At 35.7% G+C, this 21,355-nt stretch overlaps 1 protein-coding gene across 1 annotated transcript; it reads left to right on the plus strand.

Annotated features, from left to right (window-relative positions):
- Positions 1-280: 280 nt before the first annotated feature.
- LOC115222929 (transcription factor E2F8-like) lies at positions 281-20,949 on the plus strand. The gene is made up of 12 exons (XM_029793326.2): positions 281-644; positions 4,289-4,892; positions 5,911-5,990; positions 6,597-6,727; positions 7,942-8,077; positions 9,199-9,290; positions 10,924-11,008; positions 11,952-12,095; positions 12,241-12,312; positions 14,376-14,444; positions 15,817-15,960; positions 17,454-20,949. Exons 2-12 carry the CDS (start codon positions 4,291-4,293, stop codon positions 18,959-18,961), a joined length of 3,063 nt encoding a protein of 1,020 aa, XP_029649186.1. The 5' UTR covers positions 281-644; positions 4,289-4,290; the 3' UTR covers positions 18,962-20,949.
- The last annotated feature ends 406 nt before the right edge of the window (positions 20,950-21,355 follow it).

Raw genomic sequence — 21,355 nt, forward strand, 5'->3', positions numbered from 1 at the left:
AAAAATACGTGTGTGTGTATGTGTGTGTGTAGATATATATATATATATATATATAATGTAAAGAGAGAGAGGCAGAGAGAATCTTCATTTGTTTCTGCATGTTAAGAAATGTAGTCGGCGTGTAGTGGCATGTCAGAATAGAGAGAGAGAGGATGACAGAAAGTTACTACTGAGACTATGTATAGGTATGCTGCAATGACGACACGCGGGCACAGCTGTATTGTTATTGGTCACAGCACTGTCAATCAAAGTCGGCGCCGAGCTCGCTGATTGGTCAATTGTTTAAGTAGCCGAGAAGAGAGGGCTGACCCAGCCTCGTACAAACGCTGCGCGCCAATTTTAATTAGAGTTTATTTCTGTCCTGTGTGGCTTTTACGACACAACTTTTGCAAAACCCACCAAAACTTTTTTTTGCAGACCTGGTTTTTTTTAGTCATCTGTGCTTTCTTCTTCTTTAGGGTTTTGTCTTTTTAACGTTCATACATACATACATACATTTCTCTTCTTTATAATCCAAACGGGGGTCTATTTTTTTCTCTTGTTCGATGTCACTTCAATCCTTCATACCGTGTGGAAATTGCTGTGTTTGTGGGTAGATCGTAGATGTAAATTCTGTTGGCAGCGGTTCAATCTTAACCGAGACGGTAAGATTTATCTTTATTATTCTCTTTTCATTCCTCTCCAATATCATTATCGTGACCGATCGCAATTAACCAGACACTATCATTATATAATTACGAGAATACGAAGGTGTACATAATGGTCCTTTAAAAGTCATCAACCCGGTTTCGATTCCATTACAGTTAGGTGTTAATGTCCTTTGAAGGCGAGAGATGTATGTCATTTATTATTTCCCTTTTCTCTATAAATATCAGTCTTAGTCGATGAGATCAACATGTGTAACTTATTTGAAATGAGATTATGAGTCCTTCACGGTTAATTTTTGTGGACGGACTAAACCTCACCCCCCTTTTTTTATTTTTTAGTTGGCTGTGTCCTAAAATTTCTTGACTTGGTGTAATTTAAGTAATCTAAACAATGGTAAATTTGTAAAATAAGCTTTAGATTACAACCGATTAATAATGGTTGAGGTTATATAGCTAGATTAATGCTAACTTGAAATTGTAACTGACAAATGTAAATCACTAGTAAAGCTTTGAATAGTATAAACTATGATTTGTGGTGGTCTTTAATATAAAACACCCATATATTATTTATATTCAGAAACGGGAATCATCAAGGTTGATCTATTTTATTTATGATAGCATTTATAACTGTTTACAGCGATTGTAATTTGAAATTATTATACATTGCTCTTTAAATATCAAGCCTGATATAAACACATTTAAATTGATGATTGTTGAATCCCGTATTTTGATGTTTTATATATGTATGTATATGACAAGTGATATTGTTTTGAATGTGTGTGTATGTATATATATATATATATATATACTATATATCCCACTAGAATGGGAGAAAGCGCTAATGATCTGAATGATATGATATATATATATGTAAAAAAATGTAATATATAAATAAATATCTGTAAATTTGAACCATCCGGTCTTCTGATTACCTCATTTCTTCTAATATATATATATATATATTTATTTTATAGAAGGAGCTCCTTCTATAAAATAAATAAATTAATTTACTCTGCTATGTATTGAGTACCTTATTTACTGTGGTTAACCCCGACTCAACCCGGGACCTACATATATATATCATTGCATTGGCACATCGAATTATTTTATAGTTGCCAGACTATATAAAATAGTCTGGTATAAATGTAAATATTGGTATATTTCTGATATAAAAACAAATGTCTTGGTCGTCAGGCCCATAACCAGGTATTTTGCTCCTGGTTTTTTCTATTCCCGATGTCGAGTAGTTAAGGGCTCGGCGCGCTTGTTGTCAGCTTTGGCGCTTTCAAACTTGTTGATCCTACCTGACTACAATCAGGGGGAGAGAGAGAGAACTGGATGAGAAACTCGGCCGGCCTAAGTTCACCCCTTCACTTAAAAACACTTGATTATTATATATATATATATATATATATTTAATAATTACTTAGGTATATTATTGTCCTTTTGAATTATAATTAAATTTTAATTTTTAAATGTTCTAGTCTAGTAATTCTGAAGTGGAGAGGGAGGTTCTTTGCTATGTTTCAGCCACCCCGGGCTTATTTATGTCGATACCCAACCGCCGCCGCCCATCATCATACGTTACAGTTTGGGTTTCTTATTTTTTTCCCTCCACGTTACCTAATTAAACTTTCTCGGACCTGCATAATAATTGCTGACTATTATTATTATGAACCTGTGCTGTCTTTTTTTTTTTTTTTTTTCTCATTTTACTTCAGAAAAGCTTGAAAATCTCTCAATATTTGTTTAAACATTTTAAATTTGATTTCATGTAAGAAATTTAAAGAAATCGTTAATGATGATGATGATTTAATTAAGATATTTGAAAATGCAATTAACATAGTTTTTGTTATAATTTTGTTGCATAAGTATATGTGATTATGGTTGCTTTTGTAGTTTTTTTTCTTTTTTTCTTTATATATATAACTTTGCCTTTGCATACTTTAAATAGCATTTGCATACATTCCATATGCAGCTTTGATGCAGTTGTATTGAATTCAAAACTTTTAGTCTATTTTTCTTCAAAACTTTTCCCTCGAAATTTAAAAAAATTTAGCCCTGGTTATTGCTTCTGGACATTTCTTTCGAAAACTTCACCAAAATTTTCCATTCATCACTACTGGAGTTCTATACTTTTCTGATATATAAAATATTAATCTAATTTTACTTTTAGATATTATATATATATATATATCTAAAGCAATTAGTGGCGTTATGTCACCCCATTATCCGCCGGCATTGGCGACCGACCGACCGAATCCTGTCTGTGGGGCGAGGGGAGCGATCACCGGGTCTACACAGCTGACTAAAACTTTTATCACAAATTTCGCCCCGCCAAATTTTCAGATGATGGTCGGTCAAGCGTAATTATAAATCTATGTCCTCGAAGAATTCTCTTAAATACGAATTCTTAACACTGTTTACTTTTACCCATGTAGAGATTATGGATCACTTTCCGCCAAATCCACCATTCCTCGTAGTTGTTGGCGCCCATTATTTTGAACGGTGGAGGGAAGGTCAATGCTATTGTGTTGAGGGATCACAATCCATTCTTTGCGTATTGCACATTTCATGGGACTGCAATAAAATAATTTTGGGTGTTTTTCAATGATTTTTTTTTCTTCTTAATTTCTAAAATAGATGTAACGTATTAATTTCCATTGAAATTATTACTAATTCTTGCAATTTCTTATCAAATGGCGTCTTCGATTTATTTTTTTTCTCTTCTCCTGCTGAATGCATCAAAGAAATATTTTCATTTCCTCCACATCAGCATAATTTTTTTGGCAAGCAATTAATTGTACTGACTGTTAATTAACCATTTGATTGTTTGCAAATTAATTGAATTGACGGCGGCTGCTGCAGGATTTAGTGAAACCATTTCTGTAGAGTTTGGCGGTTACTTTATTCAAACCAGCGTCTGATATTTTTCAAAGATCTGTTATGTCATGAGATTAATACCTCCTCTTCTGACCGTTTATGCACGGGCACACGACTAGATAGATATATACATAATATATCTACAGACATAGATACTATTCATCAACCGTCTGTAGATGTTAGTTAACGAAATGCCCTGCGACCCAGTTGTCGACGAAGTGCATGACTTGTTGCGCTCTTTCTTTTCTTTAACGCCAATCTCTTGCTAACGGCATTCTTGGTTTAACCCTTGCATTTCTCTGCAAACAGCCCCCTTGGACTAAGTGTAGACATTTTATTATTATTATTTTTTAAAACTTAAACCTTTCTTTCTAACCGACATATTTATGTGACTCTGTCTCTTATCTTACGAATCACTCCATCATCTGTAATTTAGCAAAATATTTGAATAGAGTCGAGATGAACTGGCCGTTTCTTCACCAGATCCCTCTATCACCGACTGAAATTCTTTGAATTGTTCTCATTAAATTAATATCACAAGATGCAAATATTAAAATATTTAGTACCAAAACGAAGGCAATATTGATTTTTTTCCTTGTGCCTTTCAGTTAATATTTGGAAAAGTTGTCATTCAGTCTGTATCTATAATGAAAAAAATTGTACGTTTTAAATATAATCTCCTTAAATCCTATTTTAACATCTTAGATTATATAATATTAATGGTCTAAACTCAATTACATTTCTCTCAATTATTACAGAGATGGCTCCAGTTAATGAAACTTGCCCTGCTTCAGCTCACCTAATCAATAAATTAGGTGGTGAAACTGAAGAACAGGACAAAGTTACAAGAAGAACACCACTATGTGAGAATGTGACCAGCAATGGCCAGGCAAAATGTAAACCCAATGCTGACTTTGAAGAAGAAACAGAATCAGTTTTCTGCAGTCCTAAATGCAATAAGGAAAATTGTTTGAGTTCTGTAAAATTTCACCATCCAAAACTTTCTACTAGTGTAAATGATTATAAACCCTACACTAGCCTCTCCTACTTAATTGATGAGGGCCCAGCTCAACCAGCCACTCCAGAAAAGAAGTGGGACTCAACAGAATGTCATGAAGCACCACTCACTCCTACTGCCAACCTGAAAATGCTCTCAAGTGCTGTTAGTCCTGAGCTAAGGCGGCGGGACTTATTGCAAGAGGAGAAAACTAACAGGCATCTATTGTCTCAGTGTGATTGCAGTCAGCCAGAGTCTCCTCATGGACTCCTCAAAGAGAATAATTTCATCCAAGATACTGATTCGGGGAAAATGTTCACCACTGGTTCCCGAAAAGAGAAATCTCTTGGACTTTTATGCCAAAAGTAAGAAAATGGTTTTCTTTTTTTCCACCTTGTATATCTTCTTTCTTAGCAATTAAATATCTTTACAGTAACCTTTTTATAACAAATCTTCATTCAATTAAAAAAATTTTCATTATACCCTCTTCTTCACTGGAACATTCTGGTTGTATTATTTTTAAAAGACAAGCAAAGGCAACAAACTGGCAGAATCATTAGTGCATCGGGCAAAAGGCTCAGCATTACCAACCCGGCTGAAACCGGCTCTGGCTCTGAGTACAAATGTCTTGTTTTCATAAGTTTTGAATTAAAATCTTCCACCAAACCTTAGTCACAATTTATGTTCCTAACACTAGCTGAATGATAATTAAGTTATTTTGATAAATTCTTTGTTATATCTAAAATAATTGAAAGAAACACAGAGCATCTCAAAATAAATCCAGCAACGAAAGGGTTAATGTTCTGAGTTCAGATTCTGCCAAGGTCAGCTCTGCCTTTCATCTTTTTAGTATCAGTAAAATAAGTACCGGTTATGTGCTGGGGTTATCATCTCCCCCCACTTCCCCAAAGATATGCATGAAATTTTAATATCTTGTATCGACAGTAAATAACAGTGAAAATCCATAGTTATATTGATCTTCAGTGTTTGTGAGCAATCATTAACATAGTCTTCTATTGTTCATTTTGTTTTCCCTATTTATGATAAATGGTGAAATTCCAGATTAATGGATGTAGATCAAAGTCTGTCATGGGCTAAATTTAACTTAATATTGATCCTTAGTTTTCTACATTTGATGAAATTGTAAATCACAAAATCTCTTTGATAACAGTTATTATTGCTAAAAAATAAATTGGTTTCCATATATAAACAGTTTGTAGTCAATACACGCACAAACAATCCAAGTAATAAGTTTTCAAAGTGGTAATTATTGGTTTTTCTTCAGTTTTTTTTATTTTTATCATAATCTAAGCAACAATAGAAATTTACAATTTTTGCTTAATTATATGTATTTATTTTTTACTTTTCCTATTTTATCTTCAGATTTTTAGCCAAATATCCCAATTATCCTGATCAAAATGCTGGTATTGATATATCACTGGATGAAGTCGCGCGTGATCTATGTAAGTAACTGGAAGAAATTGCTTCTGTTTCACAGAATGAGCATTGTCCAACAGTTATTTTGCTAAATTTGTGTAATTTCTTAACTTGTTTATAGCTCTTTAACCTTTTTGCATTCAGATTACTTTGTCAAATGTAATGCTTATTTATTGACATTGTTCTGAATTAATCCCTAGTCTCTTTAAAGAAAACAAATGAAAATATAACCTAATCTGCTGCCCGCTGAATTGAGATAGAGATTAATGCCACCATTCTTTAAGTGCTTCTAAAGTTGTTTTACAAACTCCTCATAGAATGATATCATATCCACTCAGCTATTGCTAATTATCTCTTCATTAATTTGATCTTACTTCAAAAGTGTTCAGCGAGTTTCATAGATTATTAATTGTCTAGACATTTATATTAATTTTATGACTTTTTAAACTGTCTTGTTGATTTACTTTTATTAATCTAGTTAATTGACTTTTACAATTTGTTTCTGTGTTGATTAATGGAAATGATCAATCTTTTTTTTCTTTTAAACAATACGATTAGATATGATCTTCACTAATTAAGTGAATTTCTTTCAGTGTGTCCATTAATTGTCATTATTTCTTTTCTTTCAATAGCTGTTGGCCGGCGTCGAATCTATGACATCGTTAATGTGCTGGAGAGTGTGGAAATAGTCAGTAGGGTGGCCAAAAATAAATATGCATGGCATGGAAAGACAAATTTGTGTACAACACTCGCCAAACTAAAGGTAACCATATGACTGATTGCTTTCTTTCGTCAGGTCCTTATCAATTTTGACAAAGTGACTACATACGTGGAGGCGCAATGGCCCAGTGGTTAGGGCAGCGGACTTGCGGTCAGAGGATCTCGGTTTCGATTCCCAGACCGGGCGTTGTGTGTGTTTATTGAGCGAAAACACCTAAAAGCTCCACGAGGCTCCGGCAGGGGATGGTGGTGATCCCTGCTGTACTCTTTCACCACTCTAAAGGCAGTGCTCCAGCATGGCCGCAGTCAAATGACTGAAACAAGTACAAAAAAAAAAAATACCAATACCAGATCTCATCTATTTTTACTTTCCATTTACTGATATCCCCTAGAAAGACAAAATGATGCAATTATGCATTCCATTTCTTTACATAAATCTAGGTTTAATTCAGATGTAAAAATTTCACTGATGAGTTCACTCATCTACAAATTCCAAGAGCAGTGGAAAGAAGCTCGCAAAAAAAATTAGGATCCTTTAAGGCCCTCATGCTTTCCGAAATCCGCCGAATCTACACCTGATTATATATACACTTTAGATGAGTTGTAGTGCACCTGAGCACTGTACACAATTATTATTATTATTATTATTATTATTATTATTATAAGGTTTCAATTCCTAAGAATCCAGGAACTAACCATTTTATATATAAAACATGTAATTTATTCTAGTATGTTGATAGTTTTATTCCTTGGGCACATGTCTTATATTATAGTCTTGGATCAACCAGAACTGAGTGAGATTTGGTTAGAAGAAGCTGTGCAGAAGCCTGCTTATAGGATTGTTCTTGTTCTTGAGAGGTAGATTTAATCCAGTACCAATTTTAACATCACAACCTGGCCCTTGGGTGGTTTCAGCATTCAAACCAGTTATCCAGCCTGAGGAGAGGATAATTTCATCTGTTTTTTTATGGGCATCAGCTGTATAAAGGAATTAGTTTCAATCAGAAATTGAAACAGTATTACACTCTCAATCTGAGAGCAGCCCACCTCTTGTTGTACAGTTGTAACTGCTTTTCTGATGTTAACATTCTATTGTTACCTAGCTTGTATTCAGTAAAGAAATTAGCTCTTTGACTAAAAAAAAGGTGACACTGGTAGACTCCACAGCTGATTTTATCAAGTAAATTTATCCATTACTGTATAAATACGCTTCCTTGTGTTTCTTGATAGTATTTTTATATTTCTGTTATTGTTTAGGCCTTAGCTGAGCAAGAGGGTTTTCGAGAACAAATGAATCGACTGAAAGAATATGAACTAAAGAAAGAATTAGTTGATAATTCTCGCTCTTATTCATCAACAAATGACTTGGATAACTTCTCTGAATCTGATCAAGGTAAGAAGCACACAAAGAAATTCAGTGTCACGGCCTCTTTCTTGAGAATTGTCACCCTTCAATGTAGAGTTTATTATAGTTGTGGCTGCGTATTATTGAATGCTGTATTTCATGGCATAAAAGATGCACATGCATATTAGGTACACCCCAATTTCAACAGCGCGTTTCCAGGGTAAAATGTACTGGGTGCTATTTTATACCACCAGCGATAGTGAGATTGCCATGCAGTTTGCAAGAAAGACTACAAACCCCAAATGTACAGAAAGAGAGAGAGAGAGAGAAATGTAATCAACTATTCCATTTCCCTCAATATTAAACCCTCAGCTGTGTCAGAAACCCTTAGTTGAATTTATACAAACAATGCAGTTGTTACTCTTTGGGAATTTCGTAAATTCTTGTAAGATATTAGGCTGATTCATCCCTCTATACATCGTTTCTTTAACTGTTTTGCATTCAGATTAACTGAATTGACAATACATTATCTTGCAGCTTCAAGATTTTGATGATGTAACAGTTTAATTTTTAGAATGACATTATAGGATATGTGTGAGTGACTGGATCTGGCCAGTTTGAACATAAAATTGCTAGAGGTTTTGGGCCACATATGGCCAGTTTAACCCTTTAGCATTCAGATTCTTCTGTCAAATGTAAAGCTTATATATTCACACTATGTAAAATTAATCTTGCATCATTTCATGGCTTTGAGATTTCAATGATGTGATTGTTTATTTTTAAAATGACACCTTATTAGGTAGCTATGAATGACCATATCTGACTAGTTTGAACATAAAATAGGTAGAATATTTTGGCCGGATATGGCCGGTTTAACCCTTTAGTGTTCAGATTATTCTATCAAACATAATGCTTATTGATTCCCATTGATTTGAATTAATCATGCATTATCTCATATCTTCAAGAGCTTGATGGTGTAATTACTTAATGTAGAATAACATTGTTGGGTAGGTGTGAGAGCCTGGATCTGGTCAGTTTGAACATAAAACAGATTAGCTATTTTGGCCAGTTTAAATACTAAAGGGTTAAATGCTGAAAGGTTAAAGAAATGTTCTTTATATGAGACTTCATTATCATTTATACTAAAGGAATTTCTTTTCATTTTACAGATATCTCAAATTTATCCAACATACCCAAGTTTCTAGAAAAGTCATTAGGTATCATGAGCCAGAAATTTTTGATGTTGTTTCTAGTTTTAAAGGTAAGTTCTGTTTGTTTTGTTTGCTTTTACATTTTCTGTTTGTGTTTTTAGTCATGGCTCTTGTCTGCCTAAGATGCTTGTTTTTGCAGCTGTCTGGCTTTTGAGTTCAGTCCCACCGTGCAGCACCTTGAGCAAGTGTCTTCTACTATAGCCCCAGGTTGACTAAGGTCTTTTGAACAAACTAGGTAGATGGAAACAACCATTGTGTGTGTGTTTGAATGTTGATATTCCATGCTTGTCACTACTTGGGTGAAATAGCTATGATGTTGACATTATGACGGGTCACTCTGTGTTTTTGACACCCTAGAACAGAAACATAAATTCCTTGATAAACAGGTGACAGGAAGAATATCTGGCTGTAAAATTCTGCCTCCATCTATTTCTTCAAATGTACTATAAACAAATGATAGAACACAAAATGGACTATTTTTTTTACTCTAACTATTCTTGGTCAAGCCCAACCTGTGGCTAAACAAGGGTTAATCAGTTATTCAGTCAGCTGCAAGTTTCATGTTTGGTACTACTCTACAATTTCTTGCTGTACATGTTGACCTGTATTTGTTTATCGTGTGATACACTTCAGCAGCAAGCTGGCAGAATTGTTAACGCACCACGCAAAAGACTTAGAGGTATTTCTTTCCTTGCTACATTCTGAGTTCAAATTCCACCAAGATCTACTTCAGTGATTCCCAGACTTTTTCGGTTTGCTGCCCCCTTGACACCCAGGCCACTTTCCTAGCGCCCCCAACCCAACTAACCATCACAAGCAAACTGCTGAAGCAAATCCAAAGCAACTGTATTTCACAAATGAACTTATTTTGTTTGTTTTTACACGAATTTCTAATCCATTATCACCCCACTTTTTACATGAATCTGTACCCCCATTATCACCCCACTTCTGCAATGCCCCTTTGGAACTTTCCACTGCCCCCAGTGGGGCAATACTGCCTACTTTGAGAACCACTGGTCTACTTCATCTTTCATCCTTTCGGTATCAATGTAATTAGATACCAGTTGAATGCTGGATTCAGTGCAATTGACTTAATATCTCCTGGGTATGAATATATGAACTGCACTCCTCTGTCAAGCCAGTGTGACAGAGTAAACCCTTCAAACCAGTATGATCTCAAAATTAAATTCATGGCTTACACATCAGGTTGTGATTGGTGGAGAGAACATGCTGAAACCTTCAGTGAACTAAATATGGGCAATCCAATCCAAAAACACTTAGCAACGAGGAAACTATCTTTCTACACATCGGTGCCCAATCACCAACCACTTTACAGCATAGAGTGCATTTTACCATGGCACTGGCTTAAGAAATATTGTCACCTACAAGACTGAAGATCCCTCTTTACCCTTCCCTGTCTCACTGATGTATATGATATTGGGTTCAAATTCTGGCACAAGGCCAGCAAGTTCAGCAGTGAGGCTAAGTCAGTTACATCAACCCCAGTGCTCAACTGGTACTTATTTTATGAACCCCAAACAGATGAAATCTGAAAACTCAGAATGTAAAGTTGGACAAAATGCCACTAAGCATTTTGCCTGACATGCTAACAATAATGCCAGCCCACCACCTCTGATGTCACTTATATATATAATATTAAACGATGATTATTTTCTTTTCTAGCCCAAAACAGTAAATCTCGATTTGGCAGCAAAAATCCTGATTGGTAACATGACGGTAGATAAAACTGAAAATTCTAAATTCAAAAGTGAGTTTAACATTTGATTCATTCATTCTTTATATCTGTTTTTTTTTTTTTTTTACTATGCTAGCGTGGATGTCTACTTGCTTTTAAGTCATTGTTTTACAACTTGGACGCTTTTTATAACTTTGCCTTATCTGTTTCTTTTAAGTAGGAGGCTTTGTAGTTAACTTGTTTTCAAAAGCACATCTCTACAGCATTATTTATCAACAGAGAATGCAACATAACATCACCCATTTTTTTAAAGTGGTTTCATTCAGGGAGGCAGAATGAAGTAGCTTGCTAACCAACCACATGGTTCCGGGTTCAGTCCCACTGCGTGGCATCTTGGGCAAGTGTCTTCTGCTATAGCCTCGGGCCGACCAATGCCTTGTGAGTGGATTTGGTTGACGGAAACTGAAAGAAGCCTGTCGTATATATGTATATATATATATGTGTTTGTCCCCCTAGCATTGCTTGACAACCGATGCTGGTGTGTTTGCGTCCCCGTCACTTGGCGGTTCGGCAAAACAGACTGATAGAATAAGTACTGGGCTTACAAAGAATAAGTCCCGGGGTCGATTTGCTCGACTAAAGGCGGTGCTCCAGCATAGCCGCAGTCAAATGATTGAAACAAGTAAAAGAGTATGCCACTTTCCCTTACAAGGCATCAGTTGACCTGATGCTAGTGTAACAGGGCAACTGTTCATGGTAGCAAGCAGTGAAAAAGAACTAGAAAGTATAGCCCTGCCTGCAACATATAGACACATACATGCTCATCTATCCAAATCAGTTGTGACATTCATACTGTTGACGTATGTAAGGAATAATAGCAGTGATCATACTAGTATCGATACATATTGATAATAGCTATCTGATTAGTGTATCTTCCTGTGTTAGGTTGTTCTTCTGTCACCTTTTGTTGTACATTTTGTCTTATTCTCTTTTTTAAATTCTATTTTCCTTCCAGCAAAAATTCGCCGTCTTTATGATATCGCTAACATCTTGACTAGTTTAGGGTTAATCCGTAAAATTCACGTCACAGAGATCCGGGGTAGGAAGCCAGCATTCAAGTATATCGGGCCTGAAGTAGACAGTTCAACTGACATCAGTAGTAAGTTGCCTTGCTTTTGTTGTTTTTTTCTCTTTTTGTCTCTCTCTCTCTCTCTCTATTTCTCCATCTTTATTGCTCCTATTCTCATACTTTCTGTCTATCTCACCCTCAGTTTCTTAACACTAATAGTTTTTTTTAAATTCAGCTTGTAGCACTGATGGATGTCACAGACCAAGTTCCAGGCATTCTTTGCTTGACTGTGTCAAAAATCAAAAAAGTAAGTTATAGAATTTTTTTTTTCCTTTTTTTAACATTTTGAATTTTCCAAATTTGTGCTGATCTCTAGTTCCAGTTTTTAATCCTTTTCTTTCCATATTTCACTCCATATTCTGTACATTTGTTTGAATGAAAAAAAAAAACTAGTAAAATAAGTTTGTCAGTATTAAGCTGTTGTTTGGAACAAATTAACATGAAATTTTGAAGGAATCTTAATTTAGATCACTTTAATCCTTTCTGATACCAAACTGCTTGACACAGTCCCAGGTTATGTGCTTCTTCTTTTAAATTAAAACTGTCTGCCAAAATTTTATGTAAATTTAAGTTCCAATCATCAGGTTAATGATTTTCTTAAGTTGTTTTCTAAATCCTTCCTTATTTTCAATTTTAACTGAAAACAACGACAGTGTATGTATCCAACAGAAATATGGTAAGAAGGGTTAAAACAGGAAGCTTGTATCAATAGAACAAGGGTCAGTCTCATCATTGGTTGATATCAATAGGGTTAAAACTTTTTTTACTTAATCGTATAGAACCACACTATATACCTATTTCTTTATTACCCACAAGGGGCTAAACATAGAGGGGACAAACAAGGACAGACATTGGTATTAAGTCGATTACAGCGACCCCAGTGTGTAACTGGTACTTAATTTATCGACCCCGAAAGGATGAAAGGCAAAGTCGACCTCGGCGGAATTTGAACTCCCAACGTAACGACAGACGAAATACAGCCACGCATTTCGCTGGCGTGCTAACGTTTCTGCCAGCTCGCCGTTTTATTTTTAATACCATCACCATATACCCCCTGCCCATCATACACTGATGACAATTTTAGTAGTTGTTCATTTAAAGCATTGAAGAGACATAACTCTTCTGTAACCCCTACCGAAATACAGACCTCAGGCTTTAACGGCCCCTTTGCTCTCATTTAGCTGCATCTGCGACACTCTTCCATAGATCCTGTTTTGTTGTGCAGACAAAATCTCCCTCGCATCATATGCAATATCTTGGACATGAAGTAGTTGCTGCTGGAAAATTACTTGTCGCTAGTCTTCTCCAATAAAAGTTAGTTTGTGAATAAACATCATCAAAGTTTGCATATTGCTGCAGTATTTATTTCACTTGTCTGTCAATGAACTACTTGCCATCATCTCTCTAACAACATCCACTTCTATGCAGATGTACACAAAAAGTGTATATTTCAATAGAAATATGGTAACATGGGGTTCAATATTCGTTTCTACTCTAGGCACAAGGCCCGAAAATTTTGGTGAGGGGGTGCCAATCAATTAGATCGATCCCAGTATGCAACTGGTACTTAATTTATCAACCCCACCCTGAAAGGATGAAAGGCAATTTGACCTCGGCGGAATTTGAACTCAGAACATGAAGACAGAAGAAATATCAGCGTTTTGCCCAGCATGCTAACTTTTCAACCAGCTCACCACCTTAAATGGGGCTAAATATTGTTAAAGTGATTTGGGTGTTAATGATTCAGAAAAATTGAAACTGAAAAATTAATCTGGCATTTGGTACAAAATCTATATATGGAAATGTTTGTCAGCATTTTGTGTGCCTTGTTTTGTTGTAGTAGCTTCCACAAACTGTTTACCCCTCTTGATATTAGCCCACTTAAGACTGTCAGTGGTTTTATGATACAAACTTCCCATTTTAAAAGTGATATAGATTCAAATCTTCCTCTCAAAATTTATATATCAAACATCAGCCTAATATGACAATTCTTTTATTAAATTCTTTATTATTTCTACAATTAAAACAAGGGTAGTGTATTTGGAGAGGAATATATTAGGTTGTCCCAAAAGTTCGTAAACACTTGCGAAAATTGAATTTTTACTCGCCAAGTACTAACAAAAACAACAAAAATTATTCCTCAAAATAAAGACCATTATTTTCCAAGACTTTCTACGAACTTTTGGGACAACCTTATAGTAATGAAAGGGTTAAGCTATCCACTTTTGTATTGCAGAAAAAATATACAGATTTGTGTGTTGCAATGTAGCATATTTCTGTTAATGTCCTTTTTTTTTTTTTATTTTTCAGTTGCTAATATTCTCAACAACAAACCTGGAAAATCAGGACTTCAGGGTGACAGTCCCTTGACATCACAAGGTACATTTTAGTTTTGTCGTTAAACTTAAGATCTTAACAGCTTCTCAACAAACCACCTCCTCCTCAAATATTCCTCCCCACCCTACTTCTATTTAGATGAAGCAGCTCTTTCCATGTTTGTTTTCTGTCTTGCAAGTTACTTGGCAACTGCACTTGCGCTGATGGCTTGATAAAAAAAAAACACTCAGTACATACTGTAAAGTGGTTGGCATTAGGAAGAGCATCCAGCAGTAGAAACCATGCCGAAGCTGACATTGGAGCTCAGTGCAACCCTGCAGCTTGCTGGATGCTCTCAAACCGTCTGACCCATGCAAGCATGGAAAATGGTCGTTAAATGATGATCAAAAATCAACTCTTGTTCACTTGGAAAGCTGCAAAATTCTTGGTTTATCAAAGAAGTTTGCAAAGAGAAAGCTTGGGGTTGCTGGCCAGTTCCAGAATTCAGCCAGCTTTGTTTATACCACTTTTCTAGGTAACCAGTGTTATGCTTGCAAAGGCCTGCTTGGTCACTTGAATTTCTCCATGTCCATAGTTTAGAGAAGTGGCTAATATCTCAAGTGTGCAGGTTTGCAATTATACAATTTCAACTGGTGATGCCTGTATGTTCCATCACTGCAGGACAAGACCTAGTCTACCTATATAGTCTGTTCTACAAGAAATTAGTGTGTGTGTAATTGGTTATAGTGTAGCATACACAGAACTGCACTCCAGCATATGTATGTGTGTAAATTTCTGCTTTTGGAAATCTGCATAAGTGCAGGAGTGGCTGTGTGGTAAGTAGCTTGCTTACCAACCACATGGATTCGGGTTCAGTCCCACTGCGTGGCACCTTGGGCAAGTGTCTTCTACTATAGCCTCGGGCCGACTAAAGCCTTGTGAGTGGATTTGGTAGATGGAAACTGAAAGAAGCCCGTCGTATATATATATATATGTATGTATGTGTGTGTGTCTGTGTTTGTCCCCCCCAACATTGTTTGACAACCGATGCTGGTGTGCTTGCGTCCCCATAACTTAGCGGTTCAGCAAAAGAGACCGATAGAGTAAGTAGTAGGCTTACAAAGAATAAGTCCTAGGGTCGATTTGCTCAACTAAAGGCGGTGCTCCAGCACGGCCGCAGTCAAATGACTGAAACAAGTAAAAAAGAGAATACGTTTCTATTGTTGCTATTTACTGCAGTTGCTTTTAGAATTGAACATGTTCTTAATGCTAAATCTCAAATAATTTGATTTCTTGTTTGGAATTCCAAATTTCTAAAAAAAAATTTTCTTGCTTTAAATGTTTTTCTTTTGTTCTTTTTTTTTCTCTTCTATTGTATGAAATATTTTCCAAATATATTAAATTGATGTAATTTTCATGTAAATATTTATTTCAGATGATTTATTCTGTCATGGCGCCATCACATCAAAGAAGTCCTTCTCTCGTCATTCATCTTTTGATAGTATTTGTGAAGTGGCTGAGAAAGAACGAACGAAATTGTTTTCTCAGCCTTCAACGCCACTGAAGGAAAATAAGGCTGGTAAGTTTAAATTTGCTTTGTATTTGTATGTATTGTATCAGTTCACAGGATCACAAGCCAAATGGTTTCTCAGTCGACATTGAGCTTCAAAGCAATTAACATGAAAACTACTTAGTGTGAACGTAACTTCTGTTTACTCCACTTTGGAATATCCTTTGGAAAGCCATGAACATCACAGAATTTCCTCATCGCTTTTAGTGTTTCTACATTCAGGTTTCTCTGTCAAATGTAATGCTTGTTTATTATTACCTTGCATGCTTAAGCAAAAGCAGGGTATTGTAGTCACTCACCTTTGTCTGTTTGCAAAATTACTGGAAAACGGTTGAACAGATTTTTACTGAATTTGGCAGAAATACTCACTGGGTGAGTGGCTTAAAATTATGAAAATTTGATTTGATTATCTGAAAACACACATAAATATGTACATAGATATGCGACTGTGTGTGTGTATATACAGTGATGGATTCGAGGGTTTCATTTATCTACGAGTTGATTTCTTAATTTCACTGGAGTTAAGTTAATTACCTGCTGGCTTGACACCATCAAGAGTGATACCGGAATGGACATAGCCAGTCTGAAAGAAGCGGCCCAGGATAGAACTGACTGGAGGACACTGATCCAATGAGCAACCGGGAGTCGACTTCGACTGAGCGGATAGATAGATAGATAAATACTTATAATGGTGATACTTTAAAAAAAGGAAACTTCCCAAATTCTAACTTTCTGCTTGAGGTTTGCCTGTGATAATGCTCAAAACTTCAATGCAAGAAAGAAAATCCAAAGATGTTTGAAGAGACATCAATAAAGTGAGGTTAAACTTTGTATTTGGCACAAAGAAGAGTACTTAGTTCCTGTTTCATGGCCCAAAGCAATGATGCGGTTACAGCTACTCATTGTACAAGACTTGAAGAGTTAATATTTGACAAGGCTGCCGTTTGTCGGGCAATGTTAAGTTAATCTTTATTAAATTAAGGCGGCGAGCTGGCTGAACCGTTAGCACGCCGGGCGAAATGCGTAGCCGTATTTCGTCTGCCGTTACGTTCTCAGTTCAAATTCCGCCGAGGTCGACTTTACCTTTCATCCTTTCAGGGGTCGATAAATTAAGTACCAGTTGCATACTGGGGTCGATGTAATCGACTTAATCCGTTTGTCTGTCCTTGTTTAGCCCCTTGTGGGTAGTAAAGAAATAAATGTTAAGTTAATCTGTTAACCAATATTTGATCAGTATTCTAGCTTAAGAGACTGAGATTAATAATTGTTTATCAGTGGGATATTGAAATATTAGCTTTATTAAATTTTAGGAGGATTTAAGTGGATAGTCTGAAGATCATATATGTTAAACAATAGCTTTTGAGAGATGTAGGAACCGAAACTGCAGTTTGTTTATAGCGTACCTTGTATCACACTTACTATTGTAGGATAGATTTTCTTATGAAGTTATTAATTGAATTTTATTTCCAAATCTTTAATATTGTTGTTATTATTTGTTTCAGAGTGGTGCCAGTCCATTCAGCAAAGGAAAGAAAGTAGTGCCCAGCATATAATCTTTGTACAGAAGGGAAATGAGATACATGGATATCATGTTCTTCCAAATGCCAGTCATTCTGCCCCTGTTTCTAAGCCTGTAAATGCTTCTTGCAGTGAGGGGTCTGCTGCTAGTACAGCTATTTCAGAGGTTAGCATTCCCATTCTAGGTAATACAACCGCTTCAACTTGTGCATCAAAAATCTCGCAGAGCTCATCTGCCCCGGCAGCTCCTAAGATGCTTAGTCCCAGAATAGAATGTTCTCATTCTTTAATTAAGCATTCCACAAACAGCAATCTGACAGCTAAACAAATGGAAGCAGTTTTAAAATCTTTGAAAGATCCAATTCCAGTCGCCTCTAATTTACCCACGTCATTAGTGGATGCCTCGACTCAGTCTTCCCCTTCAGCGGACCAGTCAGAAAAGCATGCCGTTTCAGAGAATTTAAAACCAACAGACACCTCCTTGCCAGGCGAGCCACTTTTGAAAAAGCGGCGAGTTCAGGAAAATTATAAAGACGACAATGAAACTGCTGATCTTCAGAAGAGTCCTTCAGGCAGTTCTGAGAGTAGCAAACGACAATCTCCCAACAGAGCTTTACATTTAGAGCCAGAATTTCAAGCTACTAAATATTCTGACTCAGACTGTCCCATTGTTATTCCTGACGATGACCTTGCTATACCTCTCATTCCTGTTCATGAATCCGAAGACAAGTCTTCCAAGGCTGTGTTACCGGCAGCTGCAGCTACTGCTGCTGCTGCTGTTTCTACTACACCTAAAGGTGGGTGTGGCTGCAACTGCTGTATGAACAAACATTCCATGTGCAATGTTCAGCCAACCACACCAAAGCTCATGCATATCTCCAACCAAACCTCTTCTGTTGTACAGCTCCCTCTGTTAGCTGTGGCTAGTGTTACTGCCAGTCCTGCTGGAGTAACCAATAGCTTTGCTTATGCCAATACTGACATGACCCCAACACTTGCCAGCATCTCTGCAAGAGCTGTGAAAGTGCACCAGCTTTCCAGTCCCCATATTGTCATGCCCGTAACATTTACTTCGTCTCCTGTATCTAACATTGCCATCTCTGACAATCCACAGTCAAGTCCAACTTTAGTTGCCTTCCCTGTCTCCCAGCCCACCATGACATTGGCCCCAGTTCAGTTGGTGCAATCTACAAGTAACAATAGTAATTCACATTTGAAAACTCCCACACCAATGACTCTTCCGAACCAAGTAACAACCCCTAACAGCCAGATCTTTTTCCCGTCTCCCTGTACATTATTTGACGACTTAACATTTGCCACACCCAACTCTTTCTTCCGCAATACACCAAACCCCAACTTAGATCCTTCGTCTTCTCATTCTAATTTGATGTCTGACTTAAAACGTTTCAAACCCCAGCTCCTGACACAAGATAAACCCCAAGTTTGTACTAGCAGTGCAGCTCGACGACTTAATTTAATTGAGTCTCCATAATCTCTATTTTTGCTTCTTCTTTTTCATTTTCCATTTCTACAGGGGATCTTGTTATGGGCTATGTTTATGTATATAAACCCCATCAGTGAAGAGTAAATGCAATATTAACTCTTTAACTGTTTGGAACATGTGATATCATAAATATCATTTTATCAGTCACTTTTATATTCTCCTTTTGCCTTGAGGTCAGCCATTAAAGAAAGAATTTCCTGGTATTTATCATTCCAGATGTCTCAAAAGAATGAAGTATATCCAAAGTTAATTTATATTTTTTTATTACCTAATAATATTTTATTTGAATGTTATAATCTACTGCCAAGCTGCTTTCTAAAAGACCTTTTAGCTGGGATTTTAAAAAATGTGAATTTAAGGAGTATTTTCTTCAGCAATTCTTACAATATTTGCTACCACTGTCCTCAGTCAGACAGGTGCAATACTTATATATATATATATAATATATATATATATATATATATATATAAGTTACTTTTAAATTGTTGGCCAATGAAAGGAAATAACTGTCTTGTATTCCTGTTCAGCTGAGCACTTTACACTGTTGTTACTGCTGAGCAGTGTTCTGTAATTAAGGTTATGATGCTAAAGTTAACAGCGAAATGTGGGTTGTTTTCTAAAAGTTGTATGCACCAGATAATTAGTGTCATCACTTTAAATTTACTGTTGAGTTAGATTGACTTAGTGTAGTAGATGTGTTCTGGTTTCTCAAATCTAACTTGCAGATTATATATACCCCCATATAGACTGTGATAAGTCGCCTCATATTGAGGTTATTCTCCCTCCTGCTGATTTTAATCATTCTACATATATTTCGTTGAGTATTAATGACCGTAGGTTGTTCCAAAGATAATTTCCAAACTGAAACAATAACGATATATTTTAAAGATCTCAGTCACTAAATGCAATTTTTTTTTTTTTTTCTTTACGGTACCAAGAGAAATTTTCAATTCTCTGACTAAATATACTCAACGGTTTTGTGAACAGTAGAGCTCTTCAAGGGGATACAACTCTTCATTAATGATACTATAGGTGTTACCTCCCTTGTAATGTCCACGTTGCACATCGCTCTTTGCCATTATCATCATCGTCATCTTCAATTTATTATTCCATTTTTCTTTTCACCAGTTCGCTTTTGTCGTTAATTCCGCCCCCTAATCCAATTTGAATATCTATCTTGCCGTTTCCCCAGAGAAGTAATTTCACAAAGACATATATTTTTAAGCATCTTCTGTTCTGTTAAGGCAACCAAATCAATCAGTATTTATTTATAAGAGATATTTTTATATAAAATATTGTTACCCACTATTTTTTTTTTTTTCCTTCCCCTTTACTATCCAGAACGTGGTTAAATGCGGAGATCGCATCCACCCTTTACTTGTTTGTGGATTTTCTGACATGTTCTTTGTGATAACAAACTCGTTTTAATTCTCTTTTTTCAAAAGAGTCTTATAGTCAAACAGCTTGCACAAGATCTAGATGTGTGTATATATATATATACATATATATATATATATACTCAAATCATTTCAAAAGATCCATTTGTATACATTCCCCCCTCCTCTCCCTTCCCTTCATTAACCTAAAGAGAACTATTATTTTTTTACACCCATCTCCATTAAAAAGTATCACTGATGGTTGGTTCCAGCCAAAAGTGTTTCTGTATCTTGCATTAAGTTGACTTAAGAGATTCTGTGATAAGGGAAAAATTTAAACATATAGATGTGTTACATAAATATGTATAATATATATATATACATATTATGCATATATGAATATATATATCCATCTTGTTTTGTCTACTTCATATTTGTGATGTCAACTCCTCATTTTCACTGATACTCATGCAATTATTTATAAATATAGCAGCAAATTCTTTTTTAAAAAATCAAATTCAAAAAACTATATTTTATTTTAATAAATTCTATGCTGCAAAATTTTGTGAATTCTTATTGAAATAAAATACATCAACTTTATTTTCTTTTGTTGTTTTTCTTTTCCTTTGCTTCGGTGTGTAGGTGTGTTTCATGAAAGCTTCAAGGGTTGTGTAGTAGCAAGTTTCCGTTTCTACTGCTACATAAGAGTAGGATATTGTATCTTACATCTTTTATTTTTTAGTAAGTGTTACATGCTGGGGCTCTGCTTTGTAGAATTTTTAGTTGAATGAATTGCTCCCAGTACATTTTGCTTTTTTTTTTTTTTTCTAAGCTTGGTTCTTATTCTATCAGTTGTTTTGCTGAACTGCTAAGTTACATGGACGTTAACACACCAACACTTGTTGCCAAGCAGTGGTAGGGAACAAACGGATCATTTCGGTTTGAACGGCAGTTTTTAACATAATTTCTAGGTAACTAAAAAATTTTAAACTTCGTATACTGGTAG

This window comes from Octopus sinensis, linkage group LG21, assembly GCF_006345805.1.
Source record: "Octopus sinensis linkage group LG21, ASM634580v1, whole genome shotgun sequence".
In the NCBI taxonomy this organism is placed as follows: domain Eukaryota; kingdom Metazoa; phylum Mollusca; class Cephalopoda; order Octopoda; family Octopodidae; genus Octopus; species Octopus sinensis.

Coding starts and splice junctions, on each gene's coding strand:
- LOC115222929 (XM_029793326.2), top strand. CDS start 4,291: ATGGCTCCAGTTAATGAAACTTGCCCTGCTTCAGCTCACCTAATCAAT. Junction 6,728..7,941: donor CAACACTCGCCAAACTAAAG/GTAACCATATGA, acceptor GTTATTGTTTAG/GCCTTAGCTGAGCAAGAGGG. Junction 15,961..17,453: donor ACTGAAGGAAAATAAGGCTG/GTAAGTTTAAAT, acceptor TATTTGTTTCAG/AGTGGTGCCAGTCCATTCAG.